The sequence below is a fragment of the Paralichthys olivaceus genome, chromosome 14, assembly GCF_024713975.1.
Source record: "Paralichthys olivaceus isolate ysfri-2021 chromosome 14, ASM2471397v2, whole genome shotgun sequence".
NCBI lineage: Eukaryota > Metazoa > Chordata > Actinopteri > Pleuronectiformes > Paralichthyidae > Paralichthys > Paralichthys olivaceus.
This window is the reverse complement of record NC_091106.1, coordinates 10,384,407-10,398,335: the sequence shown is the minus strand read 5'-3', so window position 1 is coordinate 10,398,335 and position 13,929 is coordinate 10,384,407. Positions and strand designations below refer to the sequence as shown.

The window sequence follows — 13,929 nt, the reverse complement described above, 5'->3', positions numbered from 1 at the left end:
AACACACATACGTGTATTAGACTGTCTACACCCTCATTTGATAAGAAGCAGAATAAACTGTATTGGTCAAGAATGTTAGAAGTAAGTTTACAAGGATTTTGACTCCTTTTCTGTCTCTTTAAATACACTTAAACCTCACAGATAAGATTTTTCTTTCTCAAATGTGTAAGTTAAAATGACAAAAATCCCATAGAGTATCTTTTAAAGTGTAAATATGTCTTTACATTTTAGTAAGTTGCATATTTATCAGAAGATTATCCTCCAAACTGGTTGCAACGTCTCACACACATTCAGTCTTAAATCCAGTTTAAATAAAGTTTCCACGTTCAGCAGATGAATTTACACATCTTCACACTCTGCACATACATCGAGTGCATAAATACAGACACACTATATGCATATAAGCAAACCAGAACATGTAGCTGGTCTGTTATGAGACAGTATATACAGGTCAGACTGTTAGTTTATACCCAGACTTTGGTAGAGATACAGAGATAAAGTACTACTACATACACACAGAGGTAGTTAATGTGTACACTGTAAGGATATTGCATAGCGTAGACAGTGTGCTTTACAATGAAAGCTTGTGCACATATTATAGATTCATGACCCCCACAAGATGTGGAAGGATAAAAAACAGTGTAAGAAAAGAGGGACAGAAAAAAACTGTCTCTGCCTTACACTGTTATGCTTATTTAAATAATATATACATTTGCATTTTTTCCAAAAGAGTGTGGGATCTCACGAGCTTAAGCAGGTGAAAGTACACAATTCTGCTTTATAATACACGGAAATGGTTATTACCTATAACCTGCTGTGTTAAAGGTACAGTGTGTAGAATTTTGTGATATCTAGTGTTGAAGTTGCATGTTGCAGCTGAACACCCTTCACCTCACCCTCTCCTTCCAAACATGAAAAAGAACCTGTGGTAGCTTCAGTTATCATAAAAACTCAAAAGATGTTTAGTTGGTCCAGTCTGGACTAATGTATAAAACATGGCGACCTCTGTAGAGAGGGTCCCCTCGATGTAAATGTAAAGTATTTAAATATAAAGAGTCTTTTCTGTGGTAAAGAAAACTACGATTCATACAATTTAGATGAAACGATCTAGTGTAAACATCATGAGGATTATTCTACATTAAATGTCTGCCAATTGTTCCCTTTCACCTAAATCTTACACACTGGACCTTTTAGTAACTACTGTAACACGAATCATGAGAAGAAAGCCTCTGGTAAAATGAGTGAAATATAACCAGAAGAAAATTCTTTATAGTGATGATTAATGAAATAGAATAGTTAAGGCGAAATAAGTTAAAAGTGTTGTTGCCTTATTTACTCTGTGTGCAGAAAGCTGTTAATTTAAAAACTCAGATGTTGATGAAAAAGAGGAAGTAACAGATAACAGAAAGTAACAGTCAAAACATTGTGTGAATTGTAAAAAAACTGCTGATTAAGACGAGAGATGTTTTCAACACAAATCCGATTTTTGGTAGAAAACGAAAAGTGGCTTTGACCAAGCAGTTTCTCACTTTCTCTAAAAATGTCATCACGTTTTCTTCCTTTTTACAACATCCTGTCATTTTTCTCTTTTATATTCTTACTCTTTACTTTTTAAGTTTTTACATTAGATTTTAAATCAACGCTGTATGCTTCGCCACTGCTAAATCAATAAAAGACAATGTGGACATTGCTTTGGTGCTGTCAGTGTGACAGTAACTGGATTACTTTGGTAACTTTTACAACTTACTGATTCTTTACAGAGTCACAGATCCTCTGGGCTTACAAAGCCACTAAACAAATTCCTAGCAACTTCCTAGTGCACATTTATTTTTACACGAGGAGAGCTGAAGTTAACAGGCATGACTGAAATCTAACTTTTCTCACATGGCTATCGAGAATTATTACTATTTCAGTGGAAGCAGGGTGGACGCTTGGATGAAGGCAGTTAGAAGCTGGGCGTGTGTCCTCAACACCAGCTTAATGAAGTTTTAGTGAATCTCTTGAGAGCCTGAGACCCGGACCCTTTTAATGGAGAGCTGGTTCGGAACTCCTGCAGAGGGTACACTGGGATCTAAAACATTTTTTGTTCAGGACTTCAATGGATAAAACGTGATTGGTCACAACTGCCTGTGACAGGAGGGAGGCAAATAGTTTTTGACATCTCCCTGTGTTGACTTTATCAACCTCCTTGGTTCCTCCTGATTTAACTCTTGGGTGAGGATGAATAAATACTCTGTTGAATAAAACAATAACTATTGTTCGGTTGATTCTGGGTGTAAAACGTTAGGTGGCAGCAGTGCGCCCTCGTGTCTCAGTTTTGCTCGCCCCTGAAATGTGATGCTTTGCGCCTCAAAACCATCCGCGTCTCCCCCTGACCCTCGGTACCAGCGTCATGTCCCCACAGTGAAATCACACAGTCCGGTTTGTCTCTTTCACAATAAAACCCTCGCTGCGCCCTCCAGCGTTGGAACAGCTGTCCATCTCAGCGCCTGTGCTTTTATTTTACAGTCAGATGGCTCTCGTTTTATTTCCTCTTCTCCCTGACTGTGTCCATTGACACATCTGACTGAGTTTATCTCCACGACAGGAGCCTGCGTGCTGCAACTTTCTCAGATTGACACAGAATGGAGAGAAGCTGACGCACCGTTATTTACCGGACCGTTAACTTTGCTCCTCCAGCTTTCCCTCATGCCATCACAGCCTGCATGTTGTCTCAGACCAGGGAGAAGATAGTTTTCCACAACTCTGACCACAGAAGTGTTGGCAATTCCTCCTCATTGTTTCCTTTTTCTTCTTTTTGGACACTTTAACCGCGTTTTTACGCACGATGCGCAAAGGGATGGCTCCTCTCCGGGGACAAAACACGGGAGTACTAAATGTTTTTCACGTCTGTCTCTTTATTTCAGCAGCTTATTCTTACAACATAGACTTAGAACATCCTTTAGTGTTCCGCGGACCAAATTCTAGTTTTTTTGGCTACTCGGTGCTGGAGCATTATCATGACAACACACGCTGGTGAGTTCCTGTTCCTGGAAGAGATGTTGGTTTCTAGCAATGATGATGAAAGTGAACTTTTTGAACAAATGTTTGCAGAACTTGTTCTTTCACTTTCTCCTGTGCGCAGTAAATTCTCTCTATTCAGTGGCTGCAGTGGCACAGTTTAATGTTGCATGAGATGAAAACTCCTCTGTGTCCCATCCTCTCCGCTCTCGTGTGTGCAGGGTGATAGTAGGAGCTCCGAAAGCGAACTCCACCTACAGTAGTTCCGTGCACTCTCCTGGATCCGTGTTCAAGTGTCGGGTTCACAGCAACCCGGAGCGCCGCTGCACAGAGATGGACCTGGGCAGAGGTCAGTCACCACAGCCCGCAGCATCACCACAGCAGCCACACACACACAAACACACACACACACACATGCACACAGAGGCACACAACTGGAACAGTGCAGAAATTAACACTAAACCAACACAGGAAAGTTCACGATCAGGGGCTACAGTACACACACACACACACACACACACACATGCACACACACGCACATGCACACAGAGACACACAACTGGAACAGTGCAGAAATTAATCAGGGGCTACAGTACAGACACACACACACACACCCATTCACACACAAGCAACTAGAGCAGTGCAAAAATGAAGGCTTTATCAAAGTTCCCTATCCACACACACACACAGAAAAGTTCACCATCACGAGCTGCAGTACCCCCCCCCCCCCACACACACACACACACACGCACATGCACACACACACACACGCACATGCACACACACAACTTGAACAGTGCAGATATTAATACTTTACTCACACGGAAAAGTTCACTATCCACACACACACTCTCTATCTCTCTCGTCCACTCTGTGTATAAACTCCCCCCAGCATCTGTTTTGTTTTATAAGAATAATGCAGCCTTATGCTCCTCTCTCTCTCTCTCTCTCTCTCTCTCTCTCCTCTTTCACAGTGTGACAGTTGTTCTTTTTTTAGTTCTCAACCTGTGTTAATGGGGACATGCGAGAGACAAGAGGGTTCTGTGTGCAGAGGTCCATAAATATTATGATAAATATGATTTATGCCCCTGCTAATATTTTCCAAGCACGTGAGCCAAAAGGTTCAGCAGCAGCGCGTCCACTCTCCCCCCCAGCTCTGTTTTTGTGGTCAAAAAGCCGGGCTGCACGCATGGCTTTAATATTAACCCCGTGCTCTGTCAATGTATCACAGAGAAAGAAAGAGGCAGTGACCACATGTGCTGCCGTGACCAGTGAATCATGGGTCAGAGGAGCCGAACCTTGAAGGGTCAGAGGAAACTAATAACACTGACAGACAACCACATTTCATTGGCTGTCCAAAAACAAACAAGCATTTTTTAAGCAGGGATTCCAAACTCTAAGGTGTGAGTTTGCAGCTTGTTTTTGTCCGAACGTTAGTGTAAACAGAATATTCCTGGGTTTCTCAGTGTTGTCGGGACAAAACAGGACATTTGATTTGTCTCAAGGAAATTGCAGTGAGGATTTTCTTCATTTTTACCTCCACCATGTAACTTATGTTTCACCTTGGTTTGTTTGTTGGTTTGTTTGTTCATGAGTAAGATTACACAAACAACTACTGAACAGATTTCTACGAAACTCGGCAGAAGGATGTGATGAGGGTCAGGGAAAATTAATTACATTTTGTATCTGGATCAGGGGTCGGATCCAGGAATTTTATTTATCACTCACTTTAACATTTTGAGATTGGACACATTAAGGGAATTGATGTCTGTGTAGGACATTTGGTGCAGCTTGATTGAATTGAAGGAAACTGTTGGGCCTTGGCGGAGGTGTGTGCTCTCCTGAGAGCCGTTCTAGCTTTCTGATGTTTGAAGGTGACAATCAGTTGATTGATTGACAAAATAGCAGGCTGATTGCTTCATGTATCAACCAGTTATTAGAGTTGTTCAACTTTCACATTTTAACATTGATATCTACTTCAAACATCCAGAGTCAGAGCTTTAATAAATGTCACAATAGTTTTTTTTTCGTTAAGTGAACATGTCAACTGTATCAACTTGCATATTTAACAGCAACAACTAATAAAGACCAGAGCTCAGAAAGCTAACAACTGACAAGTAACAAGTTACTCGCTCCAAGACGTCCTCCATCCTGACTCTCATTGTGTCCTCAGGAAACAACCCGAGAGAGTCCTGTGGGAAGACGTGCCAGGGGGACAGGGACAACGAGTGGATGGGAGTCAGCCTGGCCCGCCAGGACAAAGCCAACGGCAAAATACTGGTGAGTTCACAGGCAAAAACGCCGCTGTCGCCACTTCAGCAAGACTGCTTTAATATGAACCATGCACGCCCCTAAACCCGGCCCGATTATACCAACATCATTGTAACAAACGTCTTACCATGAACCACACTGTTAAACCACAGCTGCTCTCAACATTACAACCCGTCTCTTGCAAAAAAAAGGCCTTTGCTTCAATTCTGTGCCACATGCTTACAAGCAGAGTTCAAGTCCATGATTTTCAACTCTTTCTTTGCATATTTAGAGCTGGAGTCACAGCTGAAGCCAGACAGATTTGGAAAGTGCTGCGTGGTTACATAATACTGTGAAGCATTTACCTCGTGTTTGGAGCTGGACGAGTCAGTGGAACAAGGGGTTTGTCAAAAGTAGATTGTTGTTTATGAAACGTGTAAAAAAAAAAAGCAGTGTTTAGAGAAATTAGATGTATAGTGGTGCTAATCCCAGACGTGCTTCGCTGGGTGTTTGCTCAGAGATCACAGGGCAGCTGGCAGAGTTTGTTTAGGCTTCGGCCCCTCCGCAGTGGTCCCATCTAAGGGCAGCCTTTCATTAAATGTTAACCCTGGTCTCCTGCAATGGGTAGCGAGGGAGCAGTGGGCATCCCATGACACTTTGAAGGTGGACTGGGACTCTTGAGCCCTTCATGACAAGTGTGAATGTGCTTGAATACCTTCACTGATTGACCTCCAGCTCTGGGAGTCACAGGAATCCTCTTCCCTGAAGAGGTTGAGGGAAATGTTCAGCCCTTATTCCTATGTTTGTCCTTGCTCCCTTCTTTTTTTCCCCCCTGGTGGAATGTATTGGCACGATTTACAAACTGTTACCTTCGGCTTTCCTTGTCAGTCGGTTCGTCAGAAAGTCTGCAGACTTCTTGGAGTTGTCAGACTCCGGGATTAGAGCGTAGACATGTGTAACAACGAGCCGTTACGTGCACAGTCTTTGGCTGCCCATAGAGAGTTATGATAAATGAATAGGTCGTGACTTCCCAGAGCCACATGTTACTTTTCTTTTTTTCTTTATCTCATGTGAATGGACTCACGTTCCTGTGCAACAGGAGAGAAACGGCTGCTCGGCAGATGTGTGCAGTGGTGATTTCATCTGCACGGTCGGCGAAAGCCTAGTTTGCGAGTGGCAAGTTCTTTAACGTGACAACAGCAATACATTACTCCAATACAATACACCAGCCATGGATGCCTCCATGTGCAGCTTCGACAGAACCTGTCAGCTGCTGGAATCTCTCCTTCAGCTATGTTTATATCAGCTGATTGCTCTTTTCTTTCAGAAGAATCTGCTTCTACTCAACAGTTCATGATGGCGTCACTACTACTGTGCGCCAAGCTTGTCGTTTGTTTCTCCAGAAAGCATCTCGCTTCCAGACATCTGACGCTTTGTGTGCGCCCAAACTCTTGTATTCATTTGGATTGGCTGTGTATGTGTGTGTGTGTGTGTGTGTGTGTGGGAGGGAGAGTGGGGGAGTTAAACAGTGCAGGGGGAAATGAAGTGTCCCCAGAGCCACAGGAGCCCCCACCACCGTCCCCCCGGGGTACTAAATTATTACCACATTCACACTTATACTGTACGTGGCCTGATCTGTGCCGAGTTTGAACTCTGGTCTACATTTCCCCCGTTTGCTTTCTTCTCTGTGAAATGTTTTATTTAGTAAAATATTGTTTTAAGAAATACTCCAGAAATAAGAAATGTAAACCCTGTTTTAGCAGCGCCACATTTAAGTCTAAATTTGTTCTGTTTCTGATCTTTTAGTTCTTCTTCTTTTTCTTTTTCTTTTTTGCTTCTCTAGTTGCCTGTAAAAACCCGTCAGAGCTGTTTTGAAGTGAAAACGTTTAAAACACAAATGTTAATTTGAAGATTTTCTCACTGCACATTAAATCCAGTTTGAGAAACACAGATCCCAGGCCATCAGGCTGAGATATTCACACCACAGACCGTGGCTGTTATGGTCAGGGTTATGGAAGGGCTTTAATCCCCCCCTCTCTCATTGATGATGGTTTGACAGCCACAGAGACGCTCTGACTCCAGCCCGGCGAGGAAGGGGCTTATTCAGTCGGCGTGTAGTCTGAAATGTTTGTGTTTACAGAGCGAGCATGCTGTCTGAATTTGTGTTCTCCTCCTGCAGGCCTGTGCTCACCGCTGGAAAAACGTCTACTACGACTCAGAGCACATCCTTCCACATGGATACTGCTCCATCATTCCTCCAACGCTTCAGGGCAGGACGAAACCCCTCATCCCTTGTTACGAAGGTACAGTTCCCTTTATCTTCACTTCAACCAACATTAACTCAAAAGAGATGTCTTTTTAGCGGCTTTAAACTCATAACCCCTTCAAAATCTAATAAAAAGTGTAATGGCCCTCAGTAGAGTGCATACCTCCACCAACAGTCCCATTGAATTCAATCTACACACACATAGATATCAGTCTCCTTAATAATTATTCCCTGGGAAATTTGTTAAATTGTCAGAAAAACTTCCTGGATCTGCCCCTTTGTCCAGATCTAAGCCAACTTTTAATGGGTTCCTTCCTGGCCCATCCCTCCACCCGAGTTTTGGCGAAATGTGTTCTGTAGTTTTCATATAATCCTGTTCACATACAAATAAACAAACACCAATGTACCAGCAAACAAAGAAAAGTCTGATGGAGGCAAAAAAGACAGATTATGAGCCTCATTCGCGAAAGGTTAATTTTGTATTATATGTCACCCCTAAAGAAAAGTCAGTGAAAAATCTTGTAAAAGATGATTTGATCAGAGATATTCTGGGTCCCCAGAGAATGAGCCCCAATGGTTTTGATGATGCCCTTTTCCTCTATCTCTGATACCTACTGAATGATTTGCTGTGAAATCTGAGCTCTGTGTTCGTGTCCTCCTGAGGATGAACTCTAATCTCTTTATCATGGGGTCAAACCTTTAATATATCCAGTTCATTGGTTTATGATCAAATATCTTGTGAACAAATGTCTCTCGTCCTCGGCTGTGGGTCCAGTGAAGATGATCAGACTTTAAAGCCCACAGGTTGTGTTTATTTCCTACTCCTACAATGGTCTTGGGACCACACAGATTTCTGTTGGGACCCCATGAGAGGTCCAGACCTCCACTTTGGGTGGAGCCAGCACCATCACACCTGCTCCTGGCCTCTGATTGGTGTGTTGGCACAGAGGAACAGTAGCACGAGAGCCTTGAGGTGTGATCTCTCATCCTCAGTCCAGCACAAGTTCTCTGGCAGGAGTCAGCTCCCACTATACTGAAGAACACAGTTTATGTAACTAACGAAAGGAACACTTGTCCAATGGAGGTGGAGTTTTATTTTCAATACACCTTTTTGCAAAAGAAAAACATTGTTATTATTGTTAAATGTCATTACAGCATAATTGTATTTGTATGAGCACAGGTTTTTATATTTCATTTTCCAGAAGTCATGTGTTTATAAGAAAAGATTTACTCACGAAGTAGAGAAATCAGATTGATTTTTATGACTGTAACAAATCAAATCCATTCGTGCTGCTGGTTGTTTTCCTTTGTGCACACTCTACGACAGTTAAATCAGCTTCCATTTGGAAAATAATGCTGCGCGTAACATTTTAAGCTGACTCATGCAAATGTGTTCCCACATATGTTTTCATGTGACTCAGGGCTGTTTACCAAAGGCTGTTTTACACCTTCATTGTGCTCCCAGGTCAGGATCTCACTTCCTTCCGTAACTCTTGTTGCCAACAGAGGAGATGCCAAGTGGACTTTGCAGTTTATATTTACTGCATTTTATACGGATCCAAACTCAATATTTTTGTAACCTGAGAGCACTGTCATCCCCCCTACCCTCTTTTAAGTAAGAGGTCTTCTCAGTCTGCTTCTCTGCCCCCAGATTCCTCTTGGATGGGACCAGGGACTTTGACTAGCTCCATATGGAATGCAGGAAAAAAACCCTCCAGTAAACGCTGGCCCGAGCGCAGAGAAATAATTTGTGGTTTTCTTTTTTCTTACAGACTATAAGCAGAAGTATGGGGAAGAGCACGGCTCGTGCCAAGCCGGGATAGCAGGAGTTTTCACAGAGGTCGGTAACACTGCTTGTTCATCCTCTTTATCCATGTAATGCTCACTTTGTGTTGATTGTCGTCAGTCACATTTTCATTCATGTTCTGTTCTTTGATTTAGATTTTTCTAATATTCTTTACTTTCTATGTGGAGAGTATTATCACATGCCATGTTTCATAGAACCTTTTTTTCCTTCTGGACTTTGACTGTCTGGTATTCTGAGGATAGTGATGTTATGTATGGAGCTGAGGGGGATTTCTACTCTTCTTTTTTTTTTAAGATGTTGAAAATCTGAATTTTACAGTCAGATATACATGTTAGTCAGTGCTCTGGGGACTAACACAGTTAGAACAGCTTACAAGTGCTCCAGAATATATGACTTTTTTCTATAGCACAGACTCATTATTGTTTTTGTAATTACCATTTTGTTTCTTGGAACAACATCCTTCGGTCTTGCACATGTTTGTCTGTGAGCAGTCTGGAAAGAAGCAGCTGGTGCAGTGAGCAGAGATGGCGAGAGAAAGGTCAAATAGATTTAACTTCTAAAAGGTTATTTTTGTGCAAATTTAGTTTGAAAGGAAAAAATGTGCATATGAGGAATAAATTAAAATGTAAAAAATGTAAATTTGATCACTTTAGACATTTTGTTTTCTTTACATTAGCGTTATGATTCTTTCCTGATGTTTCTCATGTGCAGCATGTTCGGCAAAGACCTTTTTTCAAGTCTCAAATTACAGCTTCATTTCATTTGAGACACAGTAAAGAACAGTAGAATGTAAAAGGCTTAAAATGTGTCCTGGAGCTCTGCCCTTAAGGGGAGAAAGTCTTATTCATGTTTAATGTAATTATAATAAATAATTATATTATTTTAGCTTTTTAAGTTCACCTGGGTGAAAGTCAAGAAAAGAAAAAAAATTTAAATAGTCACTGACCAGAACATTTGTCAAAAACAATTTTAAACAGTGATTAATCCATTTAAAGCAAATTAAAGAAACTCTATTTATCCTTTTTTTTTGTTTTATCATTGTAAACTGAATATTTTGGGTGCTTAAAGCTGTGGATGATTCATTGAGAAAAATCAGCCGATTAATTGTAACACTTTATTTTACATCTTTCCATTCATCAATAATAAGCATAATGTAAAACAAGTTTTTCTTTTCATAGAAAACAAAAAACTTTGACGTGTTTTTCAAAGACCTCTGTTAAAACTTTCCTTTGGCTTGGAGCAGAGTATGACGTCATGTTGTAGGGTTGTTTTAGTACATGAACTTCAATTAAAAAACATAGTGTGGGCTTGAAAGTACTGTGCAGGTGTGGAACTGTATGTGAAATGGTTGAGTCGTCAGGTGGAGGCTGTAAAAAGACGTTTGGCTTCAGAAAAGAAAAGGTCCTGGAGACGCTGGATTCCACAATGAACCCACTGTTTTAAAACCAGAGAGAAATCTTTACACCCACTTCTTTCTTTCGCCGGCTGAAAATGCCACTGTTGATCTGTTAAAGTATTTGAATGACCCCCATCCCCCCCCTTAGAAAAGAATGCAGGGAATTTAAAGAAAAGATGTCCAACTGTTAAACCTTATCCTTGTCTGAACCATGGTCCGTGCGCCTGGTGGTGCCCAGATGTTTGAACACATCCTGCTGAGTCAGGTCGCACGCTGTGTTCTCCACTGATGTTTGTATGAAGTGGGGGGTCTTGTGGTGGCGAGATTTGCTCCAGTGTGATGAGCCGGGAACACAGCACCTTTTATTGGCCGTAGCAGAAACAGAGCATCCTAATTGTCATGGCTGAGGCCCGTTACAAAAAGAAGAAGAAGCCGTGAACAGCTCATTTTACAGCTGTCAGTCTGCTCCCAAGTGCTCGTCACATCAAAGCTTCAGCTGGCATGCGAAGTCTGGAGATGTGTTTTAGATCAGATAGCACAAACCAGTCTGTGGCCACTGGTTAACCAGAGCTGCACCCAGCAGGGTTTCCCTTTTCACCTCCCTCTTCAGAAGGCTATGCACATGGAAGGTGAAACTCAATGAATGTTGGGTTTGTAATTTTTTTAGGAGCTGGTGGTGATGGGGGCTCCGGGTTCCTACTACTGGACGGGGACGATCAAGGTGTACAACCTGACCTCGGACTCTTTCTACAGCCCAAACAAAGAAGACGTGGACTCCCACAGATACAGCTACCTTGGTAAGAGTCTGTCGCTGAGGAACGTTTTGTGTTGAACGTCTGAAATATAAGGAGCTGGAAGTGATTACTCCCCGTGTCTGCAGGCTACGCTGTGACGGCGGGACACTTCTCCTCTCCTAATGTGATAGACATAGCTGCAGGGGCGCCTCAGCACAGCGGCAGTGGAAAAGTAGGGACTTCATCTTTTCTCTTCATTTTCAGCTGTCGAGATGAAGTCCTCATTTTTGTTGGCTGCTGCAGTGATTTTTGTTTTTTTTCTTCTCCCACACAGGTTTACATTTTCAAAATCGATGGTGGGTCTTTGGTGAAGAGTTTTCAGGCCTCAGGGAAAATGGTATGAGCTCGGATGTGGTTTGTCTTGTATCTGTTTTTAATCAATACGCAGCACATATTTTGCATTGAGGTTATTGTTAGGAACAGTACAACAGCCGTATCTGCCGCAGGGACTGTGTAGTCCACTCTTTAGATACAGTGCAGACACTCCGGTGTAATTGTTGTCCGAGCTGCTCTGTTTATGTCTCGTTTAAACACTTAGACAGTAACAGTTATTTAAAGAAGCAACACATTTGCCAGAAACCACAGCCAGGGAGGTAGCTAACTCAGTAGAAAGCATACTTCTGCCTATCAGTCCCCTTAGATTAAATCAAGCTGCACCAAGTTTCACACAAAATCAGCCCTCTAAATATTCCTGATTTTTTTGTCTATGTACAGTATATGTATGTTCATATGTAAAGAGTAAAGTCACAACGTGTAATAAACTGTGTAACCTGAAGGAGACGTGTCTGTGATCTGACCCATTGCTCTGTGGCTCGGCTTGGTTCCAGATGGGCTCTTACTTTGGCTCCTCATTGTGTGCAGTTGATCTGAACCAGGACGGCCTGTCGGACCTGCTGGTGGGGGCACCCATGCACAGCCAGCTCCGGGATGAGGGCCAGGTGTCTGTGTACCTCAGCATGGGCAACGTGAGTGGGATCTGTGGGTCAGTGGGAACATGATACCCTGACTCACAGATTTACTTGCTCTGTCTCTCTCTACACAGATGTACAGTACATGTCGGAACTGTTATTATTCCTGCACTGTTGATTTTTATCTTTGCTCCTGTTTGATTTATTCCTGACTGTATTTATTATCATGTTCATACACTAAAACAGTTGCGCAATGTGTGATTCAGGAGTGAGATAATTTAATCGACTGAGAATAGAGCTTCTGTTTGTACAGTTTATATGTAGGAGTTATTGCAGGACTCTCTGTCTCTTTGGTTGTGAAATTGTTTATATAAAAGTTGACTGTGCATACGCGGCCAAATCCGTTTATCTGAGAGAAGCTGCAGTCATTTCACTGCTGCAGGAAACTGTAGGACCTTTCTTCGTTCATCTGTTTGCTCTGTGTAAACTCTTCTCTCCCCTGCTTCTGTTCTCAGGGAGTGATGGAGGAGGGCGGCGTTTTGACTGGCGACAGTGCTTTCAATGCTCACTTTGGAGAATGCATCGCTGCTATAGGAGACATAGATGACGATGGTTATCAAGGTCAGTACAAAGTAACCAATTTATATCAAGGTCTGCATACAGTAACATATTTATAACAAGGTCAGAAAAAAGTAACATATTTACATAAAGTTCAGTACAAAGTGACACTTTTAGGTCACATTTTTCCATTTATCTAATTATTTATCACATGGGCTTCATCAGCAAATGTCATTTACCTGACAATGCTGCATTTTAACTAACTATTGGGTAATTATTGTATATATTATTATAAATATTATGTTACTATGCATTTATTGTGGCAGTACAATGCTGGTTAGTGTTTACATATTCTGTATCTGTCCAATGGGAAGACAGAGAAACTGATACATAAAACGCTTATTATAATTTTAATGTAATAATAATGATGATCTTTATTTATAGAAGACCTTTCAAAATTCAAACTGCTTCATGAACTCAACAATGATATCACATAATCACATAATTCATAAATCATCAGAGTTCAAGAGAACTAGTGCAGTGCCTTTGGGAACGGGCTGTTTGCTTCATCTGTGCTAAAGACGGTTGCAACTTTCTTTTTTTTTCTTTATGAAACTTTTCACCTCTTAATTTAAAGATCGAACACTGCACCCGCTGCTGTGGAGCGCTGGTCGCTGTTTATTCAAATTTTATTAATAAGGAACATATCATGTCTCCAATTCATACCAAATTCAACCCTGTACTTCCCTGGGCCCTTAACAAGCCAAGGGCAAGCCAATATGATCGATGGTTATTGAGATATGCAAGACTCCGACAGACATTTCTGGAATGAGTAGATAGATAGAAGCAAGTTCAAAAATTCAAGTTAAATCAGGAAAGGCTATCTGATAAAAGTATGTGTTCAGGAGGGATTCAAAAAAATTTTTATTGAGTCAGCTGACCTAATTTCC

The 13,929-nt window shown here is 41.7% G+C and overlaps 1 protein-coding gene across 1 annotated transcript in view; it reads left to right on the top strand.

The window, feature by feature from the left end:
• The first annotated feature begins 2,541 nt into the window (after window positions 1–2,541).
• Window positions 2,542–13,929, top strand: part of itga9 (integrin, alpha 9) — a 51,558-nt gene continuing 40,170 nt past the window's right edge. Inside the window, exons 1-10 of the mRNA XM_020097653.2 lie at window positions 2,542–3,015; window positions 3,222–3,349; window positions 5,174–5,280; window positions 7,430–7,553; window positions 9,289–9,356; window positions 11,387–11,516; window positions 11,600–11,685; window positions 11,788–11,850; window positions 12,341–12,478; window positions 12,937–13,042. Of these exons, the coding sequence (XP_019953212.2) occupies window positions 2,828–3,015; window positions 3,222–3,349; window positions 5,174–5,280; window positions 7,430–7,553; window positions 9,289–9,356; window positions 11,387–11,516; window positions 11,600–11,685; window positions 11,788–11,850; window positions 12,341–12,478; window positions 12,937–13,042 (1,138 nt within the window). The 5' untranslated portion in view covers window positions 2,542–2,827. The remainder of the gene's footprint in view (window positions 3,016–3,221; window positions 3,350–5,173; window positions 5,281–7,429; window positions 7,554–9,288; window positions 9,357–11,386; window positions 11,517–11,599; window positions 11,686–11,787; window positions 11,851–12,340; window positions 12,479–12,936; window positions 13,043–13,929) is intronic.